Here is a 26,284-nt window from a genome sequence, read left to right as displayed (position 1 = left end):
TTTTTTTTTTTTTTTTTGTTCTGTTGAAATTCTACAAAACTGTAAGTATAAACCCTTTTGGTAACAGCAAAGAGAATGGCAAGGTTGAGACTGTGTTCTCTGACTATAATGAAAGACTTGATTTGTTGTCTCATTTTTCTCCTCCAAACGCTTGGCTACTTCCCTAACTAACACCCACAGGTACCAGTAGAAGGTGGAACTGATGTCCTGAGGATGCCGCTGTTTGCATGTTCTGCTTATCCTAAAGTGTGTTGAGAATGCAAGGGCTGAAGCTTGGAAGGTCCTACTAACTTATTCTTCATCTGCATTTGGTCCCTGAGATGTTGTCCCCAGGCCAACTAAGATGATTAAGGGAATGGAACATCTCCCATACGAGGAGAGACTGAGTGAGCTGGGCCTGTTTTCTCTGGAGAAGAGAAGGCTGAGAGGGGATCTGATCAATATGTACCTGAATTTAGGGAGGAAGGGGCCAAACTCTTCTCAGTGGTGGCCAGTGATAGGACGAGGGGCAGTGGGTGCAGGTTGAAGTCCAGGCAGTTCCATGTGCATGTGAGGAAGAACTTCTTTGCTGTGAGAGTGCCAGAGTTCTAGAACAGCAAAATCCTTTCTCTATGAAATATGGTATGTTCTCCTCCAGACTGCTACCATTAAAAGAGTAATTGGAGTTTAGTGGCACAGAATCTGTTCTTATCTGAAAGCTAAAAAGCCTTACATTTGGAAGTTTCTCCATGGAAAAATGAGAGCCGTGCTTCATGGTGGAGAGAGCATAAACCGGTATTGTGAACACAACTCAACCACCTATGTTGGTCTTCTGCTGCCACAGTGGGGCAGATGAATTGGTTGACTTTCCTTCAAGGCATGGTGGACAACTGACTTTAGGACCTCAAGTGGCCCATTTGGTGTTGGCTGGACTTGAAGTTTGGTCTATACTGGACCTGCTCTGCAGACAGCAGTGTAGTGCTGAGTGGTACCTGCTATCTTGAAATCAATCGCAGTCTAACTATGCACTCACTGGACCATATGGGACTATTCTGCTGCTGTGACTAAGCTGTCAGCAGGATTATTTCCTACTGCATGGCCAAAGCGTTTTTGGGCATGACTGTGAGTTACTTTCTGTGAAGTGTAAGAACCAGAAAAGCAACGTCTCTTAATGGAAAGAATCCCATGCTAGAAAGTGCTTTTACTGGCACTCCCCATTGCCAAAGAATTTCTGGCTCTTCCCCTCTCATTTCTGTAATACATGTCTAAATCTGTGGTTAACTTCTTGTGTCTGGTGGCCAAACACTTAGGATGGACTTGTCAAACTTAATCTGTTACTGTAAATAGCCTGGGTTTTCAGTGGAGAGTTCGAAGAATTACATCTCTGATAGGTCAGTCTAGTTTTGGGGGAGGGAGGGGAAGCAGGGGCTGCTAGATTCTATGTTAAAATGTCTATTTTGAGCTCTAAAAGAGATTTGATGCTTATATCCAACCGAACTGCAGAGCTGCCTGTTGCAGAGGGAGAGCTTGGGTGCGCCAAGGAGGCCACGTATGATGGGTTTGAACCTGTGGGTTGAACAAGTGTTAGGTGGCAAAGATGCTTCTCCAGCACAGCGAAAGGAGCTTTATTAAGTCACAAAAAGAAATATGAACAGCCTGTTGAAAGATGGAGCTAGACGAGATGTGGAGCTGCCTCTGTTTTTGCTCTGTGAAGCCAGATTGAGGACTGAGGAGTGGGTGGCATGTGAAGAAGGCACTTGCGTAATGTCCTGTGAATAGAAATGTGTGATGCTCTGTTGTCCTCCCTGCTGTGGGAAGCAGGTGGTATCAGCTACTTGGGGGAAAAAAAGAGAGAAGGTCTTAGTAGACTTTGGCCAATTAGTGCTAAATTGAATGAAAAAGGAGAAAATGTGGAATTCTGGGGAGTCTGGTAGAAGACAGAATAATAAAAGCAGCTCAATTGAAAAATGCTTAGAATTCAAGTGGATTTTGCAATATATTAGCAATATCAARGCAGAGCATTTTCTAACCTGGTGGAAAAAGTTCATTGTCCCTTAAGTACAGTTGAGGAAGGTCCAAGGCTGAGGGCTTTAAGTGAAACCTCACAGTCTACTCAATAGTTTGTGATGGCTCTGCTGCTCAAGAGAAATGGATATTCTTGGAAAGCAGCATGGTCCAAAACCCCAGCTTGGTGGAATATGCAAAATTGCTTAGAAAGCTTAAAAGTTCATAGRCAAGAGCCAAGGTTTAAGGAGATGATGGTGATTTATAACAGTTTGGCTAACACAGCTAGCCTGAGGGGTTTATGCTAAAAAGATGTTTCCATCCTGACCAGACAGACTTTTTTGGAGCTTGTATGTTGGTTATGAACCTCGGGCTGTTYTAAAACTTGTTTAAACACTTGGTCTCTCCCATGGAAACTTCTATTTAAAAAGAGAAGAAGAAAAATTCTTCTACCTCCTCCGCTTCCCAAATTGCTCCTCAATAAAGCACGAGTGAAGGTGGCTGGGCTATGCTCTCCATGGCCAAAAGGCAGGCACACCTTTGCAAAGGGGTTTTCTTGTGTGGAAGCTGCTGCTGGAGGAATTCAACTGATGAAATAGCAGCTTGGTAGCTGGCCAGGGGGAAGAGGGAGCAGTCTGTTCTTGCTTCTCTGCGACTCTTTGCTGAAAAATCAGCGTAGGCTTGTGGAAGAAGTGTGGGCTTTCAAGTGCCTGAGAAACCTTGTCTTCACCCTGTCTCCTAAAACATAGCTGGTCATATTTGCTTTAGGTGTTTTGGTTTCTTTGGGTGTGATCTATTTTTCTTTTATTTATTTATTTTCTCTCTTGTCTGTATCACTTGAGCATGGAGCTGCCATCACCGTTAATGTTCTTGCACAATGAAGTTGATGCCTCCATAGTCAGCAACAGCTTTGGGCAAGATACAGCTGAGGAATCTTCTATCACCCAGGACTGACGACAGTGCTTCTGCTGGTGTAATAGGCAAAAGAGTGCAGCTGCATTTATTGCAGAAATCAGGCAATAAAGGCTTGAGAGCACTCATGCAGATCAAGAGGATATTTGGCATCTTGTTTCAAACCCTGAAATARGTAGAAAAAAGCTTTTGGGCCAGCTGCTTTTCTTCCATGCAAGCACCTTCCCTAAAGGTGAACTCATCTTCAGGAATATGTATTTTGGCTGTTTTGCAAGGGTACGTTTTTAGGTGCAGAGGGACAGATACTCCTCTGAGCAGAAGTGGGCTTGTAGGTCTTGCTCTGATCAAGCAGCATACAATCTTTYTCTATTTCTCAGTCAAACAATGTGAGGACTTATTAGAAATCTAAGCTCGTATTTTAGATAGTCTTGCACTTTTYGAAGAAACAGTTTTAATTTATTTTATTCTCTCACTTTGTTGTTTATTTTTTATTTGGTAATGACATAACTATGACATAGCCATAGAATTGTATGGCTTGAGAGGGAGCTCAGGAGATCATCTAGTCCAAGCTCTTCCTCCAACCTCCTGTTCAGGTCAGCTATGAGAACATCTGAAGAGCAAACTCATCAAATAACCTTGGTGGGCCAATCTTGCAGGTTGGCAAAGTCTCATGTGATGGCCTATGATGCATAGCCTGATTGCTTCAAAGCACTGCTAGATGAACAGGCATCACCTCATTCCCACCTTGTATGAGACAATGTGAGATAAGGGGACTATAGGTTTTGACTTGTATGTGCTCACAACAGATAAAAGTGGTTCTATTTATGTATTTATTTATGCTGGGCTGTCCATTGTCCCACTTTGAACTGGCTAGGAAAAGAGGTGTCTTATAACAATTGCTTAGGTTTCGCCTATGGTACTTCAAACAACAGGAGTAAAATCGGTGATTTATCTGGTTTATCTCCCAGAGATTTGTCTGGTTTATAGGGGAAGAGATAATGATAACACTGGAAGGAAGTGGAAGGGAAAAAGAGAAAAAAAAAAAAAAAAGGGAACACAAATAATTAAGAAAGAAAGAGAAAAAGAAAAAGAAAAAAGAAGAAAAAAAAAAAAAAAAAAAAAAAAAAAAGGGAAAAAAAAAACAAAAAAAGGAGGGGAGAGCAAGTTTGATTCATGACACTTGACATTGCCTTAGAGAAGCCAAGGAGGGTCATGTAGTTTAACTCCATCAGCTTCAGAGGATGCAGACATGAAAATTACTTTTCTTTGTTGTTTTTCCCCTATTAATGAGATGTTCTTCTATCTCATTCAYAATTGTGTATCTTAAAATTCTTGCAGGCTTGACAGAAGAGGCATATGTCTCTTCTTTCTTGGCTTGAGAGCTTTTGAAACAAAATTCATCTAATGGTTGAATTGTGACTTGAGTGCACTGGTAAAGCTAAGGCACCGCTTCTTTAAGGACCAATTTTCAGGAACTCCATTTGGTGCCTTTTGAGGAGAAACAATCACTTCTTGATTGCAAAAGTGATTTGTAATCTAAAACCTAAATTACTTGAATTTCAGAGGGCAGACTGATTTGTTTTCTCCATTTCTGAAATAAATGGTTTCAGTGGAACTGGGGMTGATAGAAATCTAGAAGATGTGCTAATAATACCAGAATTCAGGTCAGAAAATAAAGTGCTTGCTTCCCCATGATAATCCAGAAGGACAATTATGTAACTGTTCTTAAACCAGCTTAAGAGAGAGAGCCAAAATGGAAAACTGAGTTGAACACACAGCTGATAAGCCCACAGAATCCAAAAATAGGATCATGCTACTGGGAATGAAAAAAAAAAAAAACTCACTGGAGGGAATGGATCTTTTTAGATTAGCAGAGAAATTTAAGTGACTGCCAAAGCCACCATGAGCGAAACAAAGCTRCTGACACACCTCATCTGGACTGTCACCTTGATGTGAAGGTACTTGTGTTGGTTTATAAGATGTGCCCTACTTGGGAAAACCCAAGTCTTCTAGTGGTATGGGGCAGTACGTAAATTCTTATACTGTCCATGCCCTACCTAGACCCTCATGTTCACGTCTAATGGATGCAGTGGAAAACAGAGACCCAAAAGCTCCTGCAATGATGAAGCAGAGCAGATGTTAACATAATCCCTGTGTTTCTCTGCTGCACAATTCCAATCAGGGGCATGAAGCACACTTGGCCAGTTGGGATTTSTCCTCCTTTTCTGCACATTGAGATGCCTCTTTCCCTAAGATRGGATGCACTAGATGCTAGTGCATATATGAACTAATATCGACCAGTTCCATCTTCCTACCCGCTTCTGCTTCTGACTGCTTTAGCTTGAGAAATGATTTCATTTTCTTTTCCACAGCCTTTCACTAAGTCTTTTCAAATGGCAAAGCAAGAGACCCACCCCCACCCATTTCACCCCTTCACTACCATATCTATTTTCCAAATGTTCTTTTATCTGAAGYTTACTATTTTTGCAGGAAAGAAATCTCACTTACACAGTTTACCTTCTTCCTTTTCTTTCCCAGATCTTTTCCTTTGTTTATAAGAACTCTCTGGCTTATCCAGTCTTGTGCTAGTGGCTTTGAACTCGCAGTTCCCTGCATGAGGGCACCAAGGTCCTGTGTTGACTACAATAGAATTTTATTAGTCTGAGAACTGTTTCAGCAAAGAGGAAGATGCCATCAGCAACAGATCTTTTAGATTTTTTTTTCCCCCTGGCATTTTTATAAAGCCTACTTTTGAAACCGCTCATTTACCTTATACTTGTGGAGAAGGTGTGTTGAGCACTTCATGCCTTCTCTTAATCTGGTCAACAAAACAGTGTTTCTTCAGGACCTTTTCAGTCCGTTCAAGAGGCAGCAGAACGTGGCTTATTGGACCATCCACCAATTTATTTAACTTGGGGTCTTCTCACGTTTTTCCCTTCTAACCCCCTAAGTTGACCCAATGGCAACTGAATTTTAGCTTCTTTGGGACTTGCTTCAAATCTTTAACCTTCTCCTTTCCATCCTTTCATGTCTCCAGCTGCTCATGCTGAGTAGTCTTTGGAAGTGGCCTGGACTGGAACTGCTTTTCCCTTAAGGAGGTTCATCTGTTTATTTCCCACCTGGCACTAAGTCTTCTTGAAGAGCTTGCCAGATCAAAACCACTTTATGCTCTGCAAGAGGCGCATCAGTGCTCCAGGGCGTTGGTGGTGGCTGAGGTGTAAAGAAGGGATAGYGGAAAGAAGCAAAGAAAGAAAAGAAAAGAAGCAAAGAAAGATGGAGACGCTCATACCTTCATTTTCAGCTTGTTTTCCTAAGAAACCACCATATGATGGTAATTTTAGCTCCTTCTCAGCATAAGGAAATCTGCCTTTTTTTGGTGGTTGTAAACCTCCCTCCATGTTCGCACCTAGACAGGTGTTTATTCTAAATTAGCTATAGATGAAAAACACAAGTGAGCGAGGAAAAATGAAGTGAACCAAGCTGAATAAAAGCTAGTTAATTCTGAAGCAGTGCACTTGCGTGCAGCTGGCCTGCCCGTTCAAGTTGCACAGGCTAATTTCTTGGGATCCTCTTTATAAATAAACCCTGGAGGAAAAGCCAAGAAAAGAACCACCAAACCAATTCAAAACAAAGCCTGCAACTTATTTCTTTTCTGTGGGAGATTCGTGCCCCAGAGAGTCATTCTCTGCTTTCCTGGGGTTGCAGCTGCTTCTTGGGCTGTTTTCCAGATGCGTGAGGTGTGTGACTCACCCGAGTAGATGCTTGTCTCTCTGGAGTGAGCATAGCCTTGCAGACAAGCCACGGTCCTTGCTGCTTGCATAATGTTGGCTTGTCAAAGGATGTGCACRAAGCCTTCCCCAACTCCCTGCCTTGCCTGATGCTAGAATATCTGCCTTGGGTGTATTGTCCATGTCCCCTTTGAATGAGCAYGTTGCCTGTGGTCAGGCTTATTTGSACTGACTGAAGGCTTGCATAACTGATCTTTAGTCTGGGATGCTAAGCGCAAAAAGAAATATCTGATTTTTCCACTTCAGTGTCACAGGGCTACTAAGAAAAACCAGTGTTCAATCTCTCTTTCTGTGGCTTTTTTTTTTTTTTTTTTTTTTTTGACTAGAAAGCTTAGTGTTTTTTGGAGATGAGAAGAAAAATATTGCTGCTGTTGCCCCTTGGCCTCTTGGTTCCCAAAGGACTTGCTGCGTAGCTGTGCCAGATACTGGGATGTGCTTCCCTGTGTTCCCATCATGATATGTGGCCATGCTTTGATGGCCCCTTGGGTGAGACCTTTTGCTCTGCAGAATGAGGCTGATGCTCCTAAGAAATGACCGAAATAGACTTTTAGTGCTTTGAGGCACATCTCCAGTGTCTGTAATCTACATCCTCAGCCCTGAGGCTTAACTGTGTAGTAGGATGGATCATCCAGTCTCCTTCAGGCCCTTTTGCCAAATAAAAAGGCCTGTGTTGCATCCAAAGCTGCCAAGAGGCTGAGGAGGAGGAGGGACAACAGTCTGTGGTCTGTGCATTGCATCATCTCCCAGGCTTTGTTTTGCTCCAGCCTTTTCACATGTCAAAGCTCATTGGTCCCTTACCTGGTCAGAGTTGGTGCTGGGCCTCTCACCTGACCACCACGACTCATGTGCTTGTTGTGAAAGAGCAGGGATTGACACAAAAGTGCCTCTAGGGATGGACAACACTGCTGAGTGTTAGCAAGCAGTAGGACACTCCTGTTGCTGTGACTTAGGAGCTACTTGGGTAGTTTTTACATGAATATAGTTATTCTCTCTCTTTAGAGCATCCCTGGAAACATGATGGAGGGGAGAAGGGTTTCTCACTATGAAGGCAGCTCACTAGCTCAATGTTTTGCTATAATGCCTTGGATCTACCAGTGAAAAGTGCTACCATATTGCTGATAGCATCGTGCTGAGTGGTGGTRTCTCTAGCCATTGGCAGCCATCTCTGGAAGAGTGTCAATTCTGCTGTGAAGGGCAGAGGAATGGTTTGGGCTTATGTTCATCATAATTAAAAAAAAAATCCTCAGAAATGACTGAGCGTGTTTTAACTAATAGGTCTTGGATTTGCATTACTAAATGAGTTTGTGAATCCCTCATGACTGGTCCCTTCCATCAGGAAAGCAAGATAGTAGCTGCTGTAACTGGCAGATGGGGTGTTGTGTTTTTTTGTTTGACTGGACCAGAGCTCTCCAGGCCTGGGCTAGAGATTACTGTTAAATCTCCTCTGTGACCTTGTGGGTAATGGGGTGGTTTCCTTGCCTTGCACTGTCCTTTCTAACGTGCTGGAGTCCTAATGACCTTGAGCAGCATTTCAAGTGCTCTGTTGAAAGCTGGGAATGTTTGGGRATGTCGCATTTGCTTGCCTATCAGGTGAGGAAATTCCCTTCTGTGGAAAAATGAATGTTGCTGTAAAGAGACAAATTGCTTCATCCTCACTCATGTCTTTCTAAAGTTCAATGTCTAGGTTTTGAAAGAAGACAGACATCAGCAACCCAGGCAGGTATTTACCTGGGTTGAGCAATTATGTGATYAGGTTGTTGTAACCTGTCTTGTGTTACCCTCTCGCTTCCCTAGATGCTATTTTCATTTACTGCACAGTGTCTGGCTTGAACTCGTAAATTCTATGGGAGACTATATGTCATATCTGCCTCCCTGCATTTAGCAGTCTGATTTATACAGAACTGGAAAGGAAATAAAGTAGAAAGAAGCTTTAGGAACCCAAGATAAAGCTATGCTTTATTGAACAGCTTWGAAACAGAAAGGGATAAAACTCTGTCAAAAATCAAAATATTTGCCTTAAAATAGGGCTGGAGGAGGTGGTGGGGTGTGTGCACCTCTCACTTTGATCTCATCTTTACTTCCACGTTTTTGAGTGCACGGAATTCTCTTATCACAGACTGCATAGCTTCAGGAGGTGGCATCTGAGCTGTCTTATGAAAAAGATTTCTAGGATGTGCTTTAGCTGGTCACTTGTAAAACGTGGGTGTGTGTTTTTCTGAGAGCTGGGGCTCCCATGGCGGTTAATGTTGGATATTCCATTAAATTACGTGACCATTGAACTGCTTAGGTGCAGAGGGATCTTACAAGATGCCTATTCCAGCCCCTGATCAAAGCAGAGCTGACAGTGAGTTCAGATCAGATTGTTTAGAGCCTTCTCTGGTTGGGTCTTGAAAACCTGTAAGGATGGATCACTGTCTAAGCTTGTGTCAACTTTTGGCATTCCCAGGAATGAAGGAATAAATTCTGTGGGTTTTTTTTTTAATGGCTCTTATTTTTGCTAAAAACTTTGCTTGAATATTTCCCACCCCAAGCTTATATCATATACAGCACTCTTTCCATATTGGTCTCCTTGTAAAGCCTCACCATTCATGATGATCTCTTGGAATTTATCAGTTTGTGTGGGTGTGGGGTTGTTTTTGAGTTTTGTATTCAAAACTGAATACCTAGAATTATAGATAAGATCTCTCCAGTGCCAGATTATGGTCTGTCTCAGTTGCTCCAAATCAGTCCAGTTGCAACAGGAGGGAAGAAAAGGGCTTCAGAGCCACAAGTTCCTCAAAATCAGAGTCAGGAAGTTGGCTTTTTCGTCACCAGTTCCTGCTGTGCTCTGCTTTTTGATTACTTTGGCCGTGGCGTATCTGATGTGTTTGTAGTGGGGTGGGGTTTGCTGTGTGACTTGGGTCTTACCCAGCTAATGTACACGCTTTGGGGCTATGAAGCTGAAGCCGTGTCCGTCTTGTAGAGCAGGAGAGCCACAGAAGCCATGGAAGATGCAGAGGGAACAGCTTGTGCATGAAGTTTTCATTGCTGGACTTATTGATGAGGGCACTTTGGTGCTTTGCAAAGCTTTGGTGCTTTGGTGTTTGTCAGCAGGGTGGTTAGTTGGGAGGAAAGGAGCATTAAGGGAAGGAGCTTCCCTAACGTAGCTCCTTCTCTGCTATGTAAGATCTGTGTAAGATTATTATTTCTTTTTTTTTTTTTTTCCCCTTGCAGCTGCATGGAAGGAATCAATCATAGGAAATAAAGAGCTTGTAAGCCATTAAACTAGGACTTTCCACCTCTCATTAAGCCAAAGACATTCATGCTTAATTCTCTGGATAGCAGTTGCGTAGCAGACGTGCAAAGTATTGATCGTAAAACCAATCTTGCAGGCTCTTTTTTTYCCCTCTTACTGTTTCAATTAATGCATGTGCAGTGGGTGTGGAAGCATTTTGCTCGCTCTCAGATGAGTGCTATTGGCACGATTTAAGCAGTTCTTTTCTTTTCCTGCTGGCATAAACCAAACTTTCAGTATTGGAGCAGCAAATGCATTTGGGGAAAGCGTAGAACGAAGCCCGTACAGCAAAAATGCTTGATAGAGACTTCTGCTTTTGCTCCTGACGCCGTCCAGAGGAGATGAAAACTGCCTCTTGGAGGGCCAGGTAATATAATTCACATGTGAGTGACTACAGGGGTGGGATGAGGAAAGAGAGATTGGGGAGGAAGGAGGGAAATCTGTGAAGGAAACCGTATGTCAGAGTGTGCAAGTTGAAAACTGGTTCTGTTCCTATTTAATTCCTCAACAAAAACACATGCGTAAAATGGCTAAGACTTGATGGAAACTGTTGTTCCTCAGCACGGAGAAGATGGCAAAGCTCTTGTGATTTATGGGAAGAAAAAACATAGAGCAATCTTKTTAATTCCTTAACTTTTTTTTTATTAACTAAAAAATGGTGGTGTGGTGTTTTTTGTTACTTGAAGCCTTTCATAGCTTGCATCAGCATCTATCTGTGCTTCCATGGTGTCTTGTCTTACTGTCTTCTCCTGATGTTGGTTTCTGTCCTCCCTTCTCTAGCCTTGGAGCTCGTCTGCTTAGCTCTGCTGATATTCTTTCATGAAAGAATATTATTTATGTGTATTTTAATTATTGTTTCCGTGTGGTGCTAGTGCTATCAACCAGCCCAAAGTGCTGCATTGTAGTTCCTCCTTGGAATAGCTGATGGTCCTAGAGAGAGACATCTCCCACCACCATCTAGCTGGAAAACTACTTAAATACAGGAATGCTATAGCAAAATGACTGATCTGGAATTTTTGTTCMAGTGGTTAGTTGTGTTAAGGGTCTCAAAGCTCTCATTATGAGTAGCATGGAGAGGTCCTCAATGTCATTCTGGTTTAAATGATCAGCATCTCCTGGTGCCTGACTGAACTCTGTTTTCAGTAAYAGCAAGCCCATTATTTTTTTCTGACAAAGGACTTATCTTTATTTGATTTTTCCTGGATACCAGCAATACTGGCAAGGCCTCCTTGAGAATCCTAGGAAAAGACCATTAGTTAGCATGTGTTTTGCCAATAAAACTGAAACCTGGCATCCATTAAGGTTCGTTAGCTTCCTCGCAATTCCTTGCTTTGATGTTAGAGCGTGTTTACCGAATAGAGGGTTAACAGGATTGAAGTAGTTCCTTTCACAGACTAAAACCATGCAGCGCTTGGGCTGCTTTAGCTTTTCGTGGTAGGTGACCCTGATGCAATACTGAGACTTCTTTACTTTCTTATTTCTCAATCAGGAAGCACTGGATAAAGGAAACGAGATTATGGAGCCAATTTACTGCTTGGAATTGAAATCCAGGGTGTTGCTCTTGTTGCCTTTCTTGATCTTTTTGTTACTTTTCTTTTTTCTTTTTTCTTTTTTCTTTTTTTTCTTACTCTTTGTGAACTCCTGTTTGGCCCTGCTTACATCTGCATTTAGCTTTTATGTTCCAGTAATAGAAAAGACAGTGTTTCTCTGCTTGCAGAACAGTAGCTATCTTGCCTGACTATTTGTAGTCACAGAATCACAGAAGGGTTGAGGTTGGAGGGGACCCCTAGGGATCACCCAGTGCAGCTCTCTGCTCCAGCAGGGACACCCAGAGCACGGGGCACCCGCTCCATCCCGGCGCGGTGGGAAGGTCTCCAGAGCAGGAGCCTCCGCAGCCTCCCTGGGCAGCCTCAACCAGGGCTCGGGCACCCTCCCACCAAACAAGTTCTTCCCCACGGCCACATGGAGCTGCCCGGCCTCCAACCTGCACCCACTGCCCCTTGGCCTGCCCCTGGCCACCACCCACAAGAGCTTGGCCCCTTCCTGCCTCCATCCTCCCCTCGGCTGCTTGCACACACTGACCAGGTCCCCTCTCGGCCTCCTCTTCTCCAGCCTCAACAGGCCCCGCTCGCTCGGGCTCTCCTCACACGAGAGCTGCTCCAGGCCCTTCCTCAKCCCTGTCRCTCTGCRCTGGCCCCTCTCCAGCAGCTCCACGTGCCCCTTGTCCTGAGGAGCCCAGAGCCCAGGCTCCAGCTTTGGCCTCCCCAGAGCTGAGCAGAGGGGCAGGATCCCCTTCCTGCCCTGCTGCCAACGGCCTCCCGATGCAGCCAGGAGCCCATTGGCTTCCTCGGCCACCGGGGCCCTGCTGCCCCATGGGCACCTTGGTGTYCCCAGGACCCCAGGTCCCTCTCTGTGGAGCTGCTCTCCAGCAGGTCAACCCCTCATCTGCGCTGGTGCCTGTGGTTATTCCTGCCCAGGGGCAGGGCCCTTCACTTGCTCTTGTTGAACCTCATGAGGTTCCTCTCTACCCAACTCTCCAACCTCTCTATGTCCCTCTGAATGGCAGCACAACCCCCAAGGCAGAAAGGAGACATGTTCCCTGTAGGCATCCAACTTGGTTTTCCCCTGTGCCATAGAGTGAACAATGGAAATAGACCTTCAACACCTAATACACCAATTACCCTAAGGGGGCATCACCTCTAGCGATACCATTTTTAACACATTTATCTTGCTTGTATGAGTGTCTTCGACTTCCTTCTGCTGTCTGTCTTGGCAGTGACWAATAGTTTTATTTCTCTGGCAGAAGAAGGGGGTCTGGCACCTCTTGAATTGCTTAGAACTTCTCTTTGYTTTCTTTGGGACGAGCCAAAAAGGGTAGAAGGGAAGAAGTGTTTTGGGCTCTTCATTGGTGAACTTCACTTGTTTGCTATATGGGAGCTACCCTGATGCCAGGAAAAGCTTTATACGGAGTGTTTTTTGTGACCTCCAGAATCTAGCTGTGAGGTAGAGGTTGGGAAGATGCTTCTTTCTGCATTAGTCATCCAGCTCTGCTTCACTTGTTTCTTTCATTAATGTGCCCAAGCAAGTCAGCATCCCAGGTAAATGCCTGGAGCGTCCTTAGTGCTTTCTGTCTATCTCCAACTTTCTTTCAGCTTTTGATTTCTGAGGATGCAGCCAGAACTCACCTGAACTGGCTGCACTGATTTCAAATAACAGTAGTAGAGTAGAAACCAGGTGGCCTCCACTAATGGGACCCCATGCAGGTGTTTGCCAACTCTACTCTGCTAGGTCTCAATTTCTCTACTCTGCTAGGTCTCAATTTCTGAGCATCTTTCCAAGAAAAACCTGACCTGATCATAAACCAGATTATTTCTGCTTTATCCTAGTGTCTTTTGCCACGAAGAAGAAAAATTGTTTTTTGTCTTAACTCCAGGGACCAGCTGTCATTCTTATCACAGATAATTTTTTTTTCAGCTGTCTTCTGAGGATGTACAGGTACAAAGTGCTGTCAGGATAAGAGTCAGCCCATATGTAACTCTCACCTCTGCTGTCACATTGCAGATTAAAATACAGCGTAGTTCTGCTAATATCAGAAGATCTGCATAATTGTTTTTGTTGCCTCTCAGCTTTGGGAGAGAGCAAGTCTCTCTTCCTATGTTGTGTTTATAGATCTGTCCCAATGCCTGGACTTGGGAGAAGGTTTTATTGCAAAGGCTCAAGCTTTTGCAGAAAGCAGGGGATGAATTTGGTGGTTCCTCTGGAAAGATTTTCTGGTGACCTGTTCTATTTCTTCAGCTTCTTTCTAAAATGCAGGGCACCCAATATACCCTTGGTATGGAAAATGCTAAGCAGCTGGATTGCAGAGGGTGTTAGCCTSCACTGCGCTTATTTATTTAACGAGATTAAAGTCTAAGTTTTTCTTTTGTAATCCCTTTGAAGTATTTATCTTTTGAAGTCTGAATTCTCATTAACTGGAAGTGTACAACCCCAAACTACATGCTGCCCTGGTTTCAAAGCATTTTTTTTTTTAAATAAATAATAATAATAAAAATACCCTTAAGAACAACAAACAACAGGTCAGACCCATTGGGGCTGCACGTCAGCCAGATCCCTGACTGTTTGGGTTGTCTCTTGCCACTTTGTGAATCAAAGCGGATCTGTTGGATGTCTCCCTGCATTAGGAAGTAGTTGTAGGGCTTTTTTTTGGCATCAGAAAGATGGTGCTGCTCTCCTTCAGAGRTGTTAGAGCTGGAGCTCTAACTTTACAGCTTTTATGATGTATCAAGATAAGCTTTGCAGACTTTATTTTTTTTTCCCTGATATTTGCTGTTCCTGGGGCAGCACCATGTAGTTTGTAGGGCAAGGGTGTCATGCCAATACAAATTTTTCAAACTCAGTTCTGATCCAAAATGTTTTATTTATATATACACACAGAGGTGCACATCAAGGAACACATTGCTTTTCATTGCATACATTTTTTCACCTGACAAGTGGAAGAAAAAAAAAAAGGCAACTGGTATTTTTAACACAGCTGTTGTTTTCTCTTGTGTAAGTGTTGTACATATTCAAAAGAAAGAAAAAAAAGAAAAAGGAAGTTTAAAAAAAAGAAAGAAAAAAAGAAAAAGAAAGTTTTAAAAAAAAAGAAAAAAGTTTTAAAAAAAGGTTAAAAAAAAAAAGGGGGACAGAAAAAAGAGTGTGGCCTCCATGGGAGACCTCTAACCCAACCTTATTTCTAGAGCGTGGATGCAGTGTTGGGAAGCATCATCCTGCTGGGTCACTAGGAGATCCCCAGCAACGTGGGGAGGATCATTACAGTTGTTACTGGTGTTTCACCCTCTACTAAGATAGTGTCTCTGGGTTGAAGCTGTTCATGGCTTGGCGGTGTTGTCTTTCCCTTCCCGCCTTGAAATTAAATCTTGGTCTTGCAAGCAGAGACGCTCTGGATCCCAGCCAACGAAACGTGGAAAATGCTGCTCAGCGTGCCTATAGATTTCCTCCTGTGGGAACGGCTGTAGCAAACATACTTCTGTAAGAGTTGTTCTATTATTAAACAGATGGGGGGATATTTTCCCTCTTCCACTTCTGTCCCCTAAGCTGGGGAAAGTGAAATTGCATTGCTTTTCTTTGGATGAGTTCAACCTGTTAAAGAAAAAGTTGGTATGAAAACCATGAAGAGTCACTGTAAGTCACAAGAATGTAGATGCATTTATTTTAAAGCTTTCAATCGTTTTGGTCCATGCTGGGCAAAAAATAAAATTTATTTATTTTGGTATATAGAACTGGAAGCTTTGCTCCTGAGAAGATACACGGCTATTTTTAGTGCCCAGGTACTTAAAGAAAATCCAGTATTTTCCAGTGCAGTTAGGGAAGCAATTGGATGAATACTTACAAGAATATCAATGGAGTAATTTGGTATCGGTTACATTTTTATGTAATCAGTGTAGGAATTTATTTGCTCTGCTTAGTGTTTTAACTGTAACTAACTTGATGTARCTTGTAATAAGAAATGGAGTTTTTGAAAATTATACAGAGATTCATGATAAACAATGATCCCATGAGTCATCAGTCATGAGAAGAAAAAAAATCCTTCTTTTAATGTAGAAAGCAGTAGAATCTGTCAAGGCCTTTTAAAAATGCATTAGTAAAAAGTCTCAAACATCCCTGGAGTCTGTATGTTCTGCACTTATCTGCACTGAAAGTAGGACATGTGTCCTTGGGTCCAGTTTTTGGGAGATTGAACCCAATTGACTTAGTCTACTCAGATTTTTGGGTCTTCCATCACTGAGATGTCCTGTTTAGCTTTCAGTTACGGGAAGAACACCAACACGTGACTCTGGTGGTGACCGTATTTCTTGGGCTATCCTCATGTCTCCAATGAATCTGGTTCTCTGAAGCCTCTAGTCCTAGGTGGGACCCATAGGGACTAAGCTTATTCAATTCTGGGTCCTTCCAACCCTGTCTTGATGGATGGAGACACTGTAGAAGGCCATGGCTGTTCTTCCTTTCCCCTGGGCAATGGGTGTTTGTGCGTTCCAAATGTCCTTGTAGACCTCAGCTGGCCCACAACTAAGCGTGTATTCAAAACAAACCAACAGAAAGGTCTCAGCTAGGTTTTTGGCTCTTTCTTTGATTCCCTGACAGGCTCAAGCAAGAAGTCACGTGCTGCACTTGTTCTRAACCAGCCCAGGGCGACCAAGGCAGGTTGTGGGTGTGTGGTGAGCCACYTGCCCTGGGGCTATTAAAAGATCCCTTCCAAGATGCTGAACGGGATCAGTGTGACCTGCATGAAACTCTGCTATTAGAAGGGAGTTTAGAGGGAAGGACTTGGACTGTACCATGCTGGGTGGAAGGGTTAGATCCTGTTATTCTGTGGCTCTGTTTGTGTTGTTTACCTTTTGTGTTTCAGAGCTTGTGTTGTTGCTCTTCCTCTGCCAAAAATGATAGTGTTGAGATTTAGCAGACTTGTAAATGACAAGTCCTGCTTGTTCTATCCTCTTTCCATTCAGGATCTGGAGCGTTGCCCTGAGACTACAGAGATGGAGGAGTTAACTCGGACAAAAATCCAAATTTTTAGGCCAGATCTCCCCAGAGAGCTTCCCTTTTAAATCTGCAACTTGATTTTTTTTTTTTTTATTTTTCTTTTTTTTTTTTTTTCCTCTCCAAAGCTGTTTGGAAAGGAATAATGTGTCGCAGTCTGTAAGGGATACCTAGAGCCTCGTACCTCGGGAATGCAGTGTGTGCTAATTAGGCATCTTGGAGCCTTCAGAAAATGCTCCTGCTGTATTTGCAGATGAACTCCCCCTTTTTGGGCAAGCTGGCTGGCAAACTATTTGACTCAAAGGAGTTTGTAGCTATTGGCAGATGATGCTTCTTTAAAGTCAAGGTTGACGGGCTGTGTCTGTTTGGTAATTTATATATATATATTTTTCCTCTTTCTGGTGCATGTTGCTGAATTTGAATAATTAATGTATGTTGTCTTGCTTCCTGTTTTCATTTCTGTATGTAATGCTAACCAGCAGAGGTTTGAATCATTCATAGCCTGCTTTCTCCACCTCAAAGCTGTAGATGTCATGGGAACAGTGATTGTAGCGTACGGACTTTCTGCTTCTCTCCATTAAATCCCTTCCTGGTAGCATGAGAAGCAAGTATTCAGTCTGTGATCTCAGCCAAGCAAGGATCTCTGGACAGATGGCATCAGTGTGGTGATTTTTATCAGTCTGTTTTCTCTTGAGCAGCATCTTGCTTGTGGTACTTCAGTCTCTTCCCACACCCCGTTATTGCTCAGGTACCTTTTGGGTGGTGGGGAGAAGGAGAGGGAGGGGGACTCTGCAGTTTGTGCTTTGCCTAATGAAGCCCTCGAAGAAGAGGGAATGATTTTCAGACTTGTAGTTYTTGCTTCATTCGGTTCAAAGAAAAGGTTTTGCTTTACTGTATTTCTGGAATGCCTCTTTGGATCAGGTTGGATTTCTGTCTGTTGACTTGTCTTAGAGCTACCTGAAATGGTTTAAAAARCTTTTGTAGCTTGGATCTGCTCTAAGACTGAGGGTGGTAGTGCTCGTGAAGTCAGTGGGCTCCATAACATACCCATGTACTGGGGCTCATTGAGAAGACTGGGGCAAGAGATTTGCATGGTGGCTTATATGATCTTCTCAGTTGTGTTTTTTCTTGTTGATCTTTTCTGAGAAAACCTATTTGTTCCCTTCTGGCTGTATTTAGTGGATTCTGACTGATTCTAAAATGCTGTAACAGTGTCTTCTGGTGATGGTGGTGTTTGATGGATTTGGTTTTTGGTTGCCTTCCTGCACTGAAAACACTTGTGTCCCTCCCCATCTCCTCTGGGAGTTTAGGAGRCACTGGATGAGATGCTGCTGTTGGAGGTTGGTGGATGCTCTCAAAAACTCGCTGATGAACTTGAAGCTTTTACACCTACCTTGAGTCCTGGGGTTCCTAGTAAAAGATGTTCTTGGCTGCTGGTCCCTGTCCCCACTTTGAAGGGCATGTGTACCGTGTTAAAGCAATGTCACTTGAAATGGTTTCAGCAAATCCATAAGCTGTCGATGTGGTGCTTATGATGATAAAAGGCATGGTGAAAGCATGTGCCTGGTGGCTTTTTGCACTGTTATGAGGAGTGTTTGTATCTGAAACAGGTTTAAGCACAGATCTTGGCTTCCGAAGTGAGTGCTCAGATATGGGAGCTCTTCATGTACCTGCTGCCTTGTGACACTTGTCCCAATAGCTCTATCGGCTTCCCAATATAAGTTGTGTTAAGCGGTGGAGGTGCCACTGCWCAGTCCTATCAGGTGTAATCAGGAGATGAGAAGTGATGATAGGCACCTGAAACTGCAGTTGCATATMGTGATCAAGGCAAAACTTACTCTACCCAAATTTAGTAGGTGGTATGTGCCCTGCCAGTGATTCCTGAAGATGTGTTGTGCAGTAGATTTCCATTAGCAGATGACAAATGGGTGTGCTAGTAAAACACAGGGATCTTGGAGAATGCATCTGGAGATTGCTTGCCTTTCTACATGGGACACTCTGAGTCTCAGTGTTGAAATGAGTGTCCTAGAGGTGAGGTTTTCCATTTGTGAGTCTTTAGATGCTTTTGATGGTACTGCATAAGTGATCATTTGAAGCTTTATGCAAGCTCAAACTCTTTCCCCACACCTTATCCTTTATGACAAATTGAGGTCCAACTTTCAGTTCTTGTTGAATTTCCATTGAATTATTCCTTTGTTTGGAGAGAGACAAACACAACATGGTGAATAGCCAGCATGTCTCAGGCTTGATCGAGAGGGTTTTCTCTGGAACAGTATGAGCAGAACATCTGTGTGAGCCTGTAATCATCTGTGGACAGGTCCTATCAAACATCTGGGGCAACAGTGTCACTGTTTGTTATCTTTCCTTGCTTTTTATCCTTTATTACCCATTTAGACTGCTGTCTTGTTTGGCATAAAGACATGTGTCTATGGGTACAGCTCTTATATCTGCAAGCTCCTAACTTCACTTAGTAATGCTATAGGGATGCTGACTAAAGCTCCCGTCTTTAGGTAGAGTCAAACCTTGCACCATGAAGCTTCAGTCAGGCATTAAGTGCTCTGGTCTCAACTTCCTTAAGGGAAAGAGAGACTTGCCTAACACATGAGTTTTATTATTTCTGAAGGGCAGCCTGTGCTTCCTTCCTCCTGCCACTTTGGATAAGCTGGATTTCTATTTGGAAAGTTGGGATTTGTCCGTTCTGACAGTCTGGTGTACATATGTAGTTGATGTATGGCACCACTTCTCCAGGTGTTTTGGGCTAGAGGGCAAGGATGGAGAACAGCTAGTGGCTTCCCAAAAGAACAGAGTGATGAAATGCTCGAGTGTTGCACTTGTGCTGGGTTTGCAATGCAAATCCTTTAAGCTAGCAAATCAAATACCTTTTAAAAAGCTTTTAGAGACTGAGGTTGTCCATTTGCCCTTTTGCTTTGCATGAATGAAGCAAGATGAGGTTGGATTTGGAAGAAGTGGTGTCCTCTAGAGATGAATTAATGAGGGATTTTTTTTTTCCTGCTTGTTATAGTCTACTAGGTTTTCAGACTAGTAATGTGGGGTTGGATAACAGTGTGTGACTTAATCTTAAGGGCAGAGATTGTGGCTTTGTCCATGTCTCTGAAGCAACATCAACTCTATAGGCTCAGCGTTTCTGTCCTATTTTAGCTGGCAGTTGTTGCTGCGTGCAGCGTGCTGCTGACACGTGGAGAAGGCAGCCCAGGAAACTCATGTYGATGGCAACAAAACGAAGCAGACAAAGGCTGGAGGAGAGAAAGAGCAGACTTATGCAGTGACTAATGCAGAGTTTTATAAATAGCGTGAGAGAGGATGACACGCGGGCAGGTGACCTCAAGCAYGAGGCCACAGAGGTGGTGCAGCACTTGGGGGAAGATGAGCTGGGAGAGCGTGGAGGTGCCAGATGATCAGCRAATGCTTCTCGTTTCGGGCAGGATGCACTTGACACTGTTCTGCGTGTCCTCCCCAAGGGGAGGAATGAGAGCGAGTCCTGGGTGCACTTGTGTCATCTCCCTGGGTCAGTGCCTTGAGCGGTGCCGAGAGCTTTCTGGGGAGAYCTACTGAAAGGACAAAGTGTGTATGGATGTGACACACAGGGGCAGAGGAGCTGTGAGCTCTGGAGACAGTGCAGTATGGTCTGCTGAGCTTTGAAACCGCAATGGCCAGCTAGCAAGATCGGTCTGCCTCCAGGATGCGGAGCCCTAATTAGCAAAAGCCAAAACAGGCCTCTGCTGGGCTGTCAGAGCAAAATATGGAGAGGAAATGGACATGGAGAAGGGCGGGAGCTGGAGGGGTTGAGCTAGCTGTGCCCATAAACAATGCTCAATGGGAGTTGAGCTTGCAGAGTGCTTGCCTACCTCTGAAGAGCATGAGCAGTTGCATGCACTGTCTGYACTTGCTTGCAGAAAGACAGATCGCTTCAGATAGCTTAAAGTGTCTTCTGGTCCATACCTCAATGCTTGCAAGATCCTCTTACGTTGTCAGCTGTAAGAAGAAGTTGGATGAACCCTGTTCTTAGTGGCTTCTTTCCATGGGACATAGCGATGGGTGGTGGTCCTCATGAGATGGCTAGGACATGTCTTTAATCAAAGAATCCCAGAACTACTGAGGTTGGGAGGGATCTCTGGTCATCACCTAGTCCAATCCCCCCACTGAGGTTTGCCACACTTTGGGATTTTTGCTGCTTATAGCTGTCATATTCTGCAAGCCCAGAACACTGGGCATAGAMTCATTATGCTTGGAAAAGACCTTTAAGATCATTGAGTCCAACCGTAAATCGTTCAACACCATACCTGTTAAGCCATGTCTCTAAGTGCCTCWTCTACACATTTSTTGAACACTGCCAGGGATGGTGACTCCACCACTTCCCYGGGCAGCCTATTCCAATGCTTGACTGYTCTTTCTGTGTAGAAGTTCTTCCTAATGTCTACCCTGAACTCCCTCTGGTGCAACTTGAGGCCATTTCATTTTGTTTTATCTTTAGTTATTCTGGAGAAGAGATTGACCCCACCTCACTACAACCTCCTTTCAGGTAGTTTTCAGAGCTATAAGATCTCCCCTGGGTTTACTCTTCTCCAGACAACCTCAGCCACTCCTTGTAAGGTCTGTGCTCCAACCTCTTCACCAGCTTCATTATCTGATGCCCTTTGTTGGTATCTGGGCTACAAGAACATTAAGCAGTTGCCCTGCAGAGGAAGTGGTCTGTCTTTCTGCAAGCAAGTGCAGGCAGTGTGTGCAACTGCTCTTCAGAGGTGGGCAAGCACTTTGCAAACCCAACTCCTATTGAGCATTGTTTATGGTGCATGGATTATCAATGCAAGAGCTACGTATAGGGCTGTGGTTAGGCACTTGCACCGCAAAAGCRGTGGAAAACCCCTCGTGGGAGTTAGGTGCAGCTGAGAAACATGAGCATGATGCCACTAGACTAGCAAATGTTTGCTTTCAGGTCCCAGTTTCTGAATGCTGACTCTCTAAATGAGTAAGAGCGAAGGATGRCCTGGGCTTTCTTGTTATGAATCTCAACCCAGTTGAAAACATGTGCTCTAAATATAAAATACAGCCTTGTGACACTTAGTGCACATAAACGATGGAGGGAAGTACTTTCCCTTGAAACAGCRATGTTCCCATGCATGTCAAATAGGGCAGCTGCTTCATTGTGGTCCCCAAGGAGCTCCTGCAGTTTGGTGGAKAGGGGATCTCTTCTGGGTGAAGGCTGCAGATGGCTCTGCCTCTTTCTGTGGCTCATTGGGTGTTCATAAAGAAAGGGGAATGTCCGTCTCTGGCAGCACGTGTCGAGTTACTGTATCCTCAGCTAGGATTGTTTATAGCCTCCATAGGATGCACAGAACAAGCTACTTTATCTTGATAGGGGTGCAAGTTTACTGAGGTCTCGGAGCCAATTTTAAGGTTGTGCTAGCTGAGGGAATGGCTCTTTTCATTTTAATCGTTGCTATAAATCTAATCCTCCAGACTGCAAATAATCTGTCTACTGTTCTTGTCCTTGAGCAGCATTTTGTATTGATAGCTGTGAATATATTCCCCTTCCGTGGAGCGGGAGAAATAGCATAAGGAAATACAGCACGGCAACTAATTAAACTTCTTAAGGTCTTGTTGAGTAACAAGCCTGAGATGTTGACAGGGCTGGGATTAGTCCTGATTACCAATTCTCCTCTCTTAATAGCCAGAGAACATAATTAGCTATGAAGTTGCATGTTAATATATTGAAATATTGCTTTTTCTTCTTTCTTTTCTTCTCCTGCTGAAGGGCATTCCCAGGACCTGATGGATTTCTGATACATCGCTCCTGAGGGGGCTGGAAGGAGCATGGTTAAACACCAACCGCTGCAGTACTACGAACCACAGCTATGCTTGTCGTGCCTGACGGGAATCTACGGCTGCCGCTGGAAACGGTACCAGCGGTCACATGATGACACCACCAAGGTTGGTAGAAGATGGGTGCCTTGTACCCATGTCTCCTCTTCCCAGTGTCTCTGGATTGTGRTTGATTGTAGAAACCCAACCTTAAGACTTGACTGTGGTTGACATCTTGGTTAGAAATGGTGGATGCTGTTTTGCTTGGTTTTAGGAGGAATTGGTAAATGGTGGAAGTCTATCAAGAGGTTTTCCTTGCCTTAAGTTGAATGCATGCTAATGTGATTCATATAACAGAAGTTATCACACTCATGGTTGCTATTAGGGGTGTGAATATGTCACTTGTCTTGATGTCCAAAGCAGGTGAATGGCTTGGGGCTGACCAGTCTGTGTGTTTTACCTTTAGTGTTGAGGAAACTTCTGCTTTCTCCTCATTCCTGTTTTTCTGGTGTGACTGTGGTTCTTCGGATGTTGGCTTTTGTGTAGAGGCAAACAAAGCTACGAAAAGGCAGCTTGAAGCCAGCAGATATGGAATGTGACTCTCTTGAGATATGTTTTTCYAGGCTAGCCTCTAGTCCACCTGGGAAGTTGAATGGACTTCTGTATCTAAAGCCAGTAGAGAAGTACTGCTTAGCTGTTATTCCTAAAAGTTTTTTGCACTGAGGACAGATTAAGAATAACCTACATGGGACTCATTCTGCATGGTTGCCAACCTCTGTGTGCACAGAGGGGAATCGTGTGAAGGGAAGGATGGTATCAAGTGAGGACTAGCTGGACTTGAGCACAGGGGATTCTAGGGGCAATTTGTCCATTCTCTTACCAAATTTAGGTTTTAATAGCTGAGGAGGAGGAAATATGAACAGGTAGGCCTGGATTTGCCCCTTCCTTGTTGGCTGATGGGGCTGAAAGGCGCCTTGTGAGGTCTGAATCGTGCTTGCAAGAAGGGTAATGAAGAAACACATCCATCTTATCCCAAATTTCTGGGTGATGCTGGTTGCATATTATTATTCTTCTCTGCTCCCATGCTACTTATTATTATTTTTATTTTTAGTGTACTTGCTACTTAAAAGAAACCACAGAACAAAACTCAAACTTTGTTTTCACAATGCTCCCTGGAGATCTCTTGGGTTTTTCTGAGAGCTTGGTTTGCTTCAGTGACAACTAGCTTTTCTCTGCTTTTTTAAAAACTCCAACCAGGAATGTGCCAGGCCATGGAGTGCCTCTGCTCTGGAAAACATGCTGCTAAGGCACGGGTACGTCTGGTGCCAACTGCTCCTGGCTGTGAATCGTGCTGGTGGTTGATGGTGCCATTGGGCTAGGAACTCCCATGTAACTCAAAAAAAAAAAAAAAAAAAAAAAAAAAAAAAAAAAAAAAAAAAAAAAAAAAAAAAAAAAAAAAAAGGCTGTTTACATTTTTTTCCAGTATTAAGCAAGTTTCCTTTTGCAGAGGAGAAATGTTTGGGTTGTTTCTTATTCTCCTCTCTTGGTGCAGCTGGTTTATTCTCAGCTATGGCTTGTGAGACAGCAGAAGTTCTCTTTGGGAAACACCCAGGTGCCTTCATAGTGGAGGGTGTTAGTTGGGCTTTTGGGACTTTCTCAGGAAAAACAGTGGGGGGTAATACTTTGTACATATGTATGCTAGATTAAAATACTCAARAAACGTTCTTTCTTATGAGCAAGATGTTTTGAGAGCTAAAAATCCATATAAAAATTGCCCCTGCCTTAGTTTTTGAGCAAAATCCACCTCTGCTTGCACTGATTTCTTTTTACTGTCAGACACAGCTTTCCCATTCTATGATTGTGTGTGTTGTTGTTATTCTTAATCTGAAAGAATTTGGGCTGGGTATAAAGATGCCTGGGCTAGGCTTAAAAATGTCTGATTTGAGTCATGTGGATTCTGATTTTTGAGGTCTATGYAAGGCCTCATCTTCAGTTCTTAACTGCTGAAGTGGAGAAAACTTAGTTCTTAAAGGAGCACAAGAAGCAAAGACTAAAATCAGCTATAAACTATATAAATGAGATGAGAAGAATCTATTGCTATGGTGTTGTCAATAAAGTGCATTGCAGGCTTTAGTGTTGGAATGAGTTATTGAAGCATCATTTTCTTTTTTTTTTTTGGTGGGGAGGAAAGTGCAAATGAAATGTGTTTGTTCTATTTTGGACTGTCTATTTATAGATGTTCAGGCACTGTAGATCTTTGTCATTCTGCAAAGAATGGACATGAACTATAGGATATGTAAAAAAAGAGAAGTGAGAATTTTTTTTTGTATGTGTGTTTGGGTTTATTTCTTTTTAATTGCAAAATAAAAGTCCTTGCACTGCTCTTTTAGCAAGCAGATAACTTCTGCAGATTGTAAACCAGYAGTAGCATCCCTCATCCTCTCCAGATTGGTCCGGAGACCTTTTCAGGGCATCACTTGAATTCAAGACATCTGGCACAGTAAGACCCAATCCCTGCAGCTTAATGAAGCTCTGAGCCAAGGATGGACAGTGGTCCCAGCTGTGGGGTTTAGAGATATGGGGTCTGCATGAGTCCACTTCTGGGTTGTGGAAGACTTGCCAGCATCCCAAGGTATTGTATCCGATCACTGTGGACCTAGAGTAGAGACGCTTGTAGTATAACATGTATTTTTTGGAGTATTTTTTCTATAGAAATGAGTGTGCCATACTTGGTAGGTCTTTAAATCTTGCAAAATCCTGGGAAGGGAAATAATAATAATRTGTGTGTATATGTTTGTCTATATGTAGAGAGAGATATAGAGAGATATATGTGTGTATAGTATTCCTTATTAGAAAACAGTGTACATGTTTAAAGAGCCACTTTTCTTAGAGTAGGCTACAGCACAACTATGGCCCAAAAGACTGGGGTTTCTAGACTGAAAGGCTAAATTTGGGCAGCAACCCAGCCTTGCAAAAGAGCAGCCCTCTGGAAATTGTCCCCTGATGAGTATGAATGTTCCCTGAATTATCCGGCTGCTCGACAACCAGACTTTTATTGATTCCTCTTCTATTCTCCCAAATTTATGCAGGTCAGGCTTTCTACTGCACGTAGGAAATTTGCATAAGAATGAGAATTTTAATTGTAAGCTCGAGTTCTAAGTTTTTGAGGAGAGTACTTGCTGGATCCATAATTATCTGCCACTCTCCTCTGACCTTCTAGGAGTGGAGGGGTTTGAGGGCACCCAACCTGCCCACTTTTTTCCCTGTAGAATTAATTTTGAGCAGCTGCAAAATTCCTTTTTTTTTTTTTTCCGTTGTGCAGCGTCAGCTTTGCTGGCACGCTTCCCTTTCACATGATTTAAATTTTTAATGCATCTTTTTAATGAAAAGCATATAAAAGGGACAAGAAATGGTCTTGCTGAGATTCAGCGCATCATAATCTCTGTAGTTGGTGTGAGCAAGTAATTTCTGATCTAGCTCAGCCTTGTTCATGCCGTTTTGAACCAAGGAAGCTCTTATTAGATCAGTGCATCATCTTAACAGGGCTCTATGGCCCTGAACACAGAATGTGAGTAAATAAGGCTTAGCTTGTAGCTGCTTTTGAAGGTTTAAAGCACGAGTGGCAGCTTCCTAGGTAGCCACTGGATGATGTGATCCTGTGGGTAGACTGACAGCAATTAGGGGCATAGAAAGCTGTASTGCTAATTGCAGCATATAAACACGGTGCTTCGTGCAGGGCTTGTGCTTCACCTTGAATGACCCAGTGCTGGGTTTTGCAACAGCAGAACAGCTCTGAGTGTGGAGTCCAGAGCTGGTGACAGCAGCTCCTAACATCCATCCTGAGATGCTGAAGGATCAAGAGATGCTGCAGGATCTGCCTGGGAGATGCTGATGGGTTGCTTTGTATAAGCATAGAACAGGAGCTAGAAGTATGAACTGGCTTTCTTTTGTTGATTTATTTTTTATTTTT

General features: G+C 43.4%; 1 protein-coding gene across 3 annotated transcripts in view; it reads left to right on the top strand.

Annotated features, from left to right (window-relative positions):
* The window catches only part of GDPD5 (glycerophosphodiester phosphodiesterase domain containing 5), a 154,150-nt gene that overhangs the window by 33,773 nt on the left and 94,093 nt on the right, over window positions 1–26,284 (top strand). For 2 of the 3 annotated variants that reach the window (XM_026040957.1, XM_026040955.1), the window contains exon 3: window positions 22,268–22,443. In XM_026040957.1, the coding sequence (XP_025896742.1) occupies window positions 22,327–22,443 (117 nt within the window). In that variant the 5' untranslated portion in view covers window positions 22,268–22,326. Of the gene's footprint in view, window positions 1–17,041; window positions 17,243–22,267; window positions 22,444–26,284 lie in introns of those variants that run through there. The other variant, XM_026040956.1, reaches the window with a different exon arrangement.

Source organism: Nothoprocta perdicaria, unplaced genomic scaffold (genome assembly GCF_003342845.1).
Source record: "Nothoprocta perdicaria isolate Ctin4 unplaced genomic scaffold, notPer1 scaffold_271, whole genome shotgun sequence".
Taxonomy (NCBI): domain Eukaryota; kingdom Metazoa; phylum Chordata; class Aves; order Tinamiformes; family Tinamidae; genus Nothoprocta; species Nothoprocta perdicaria.
This window is presented reverse-complemented; position numbering and strand designations above follow the sequence as displayed.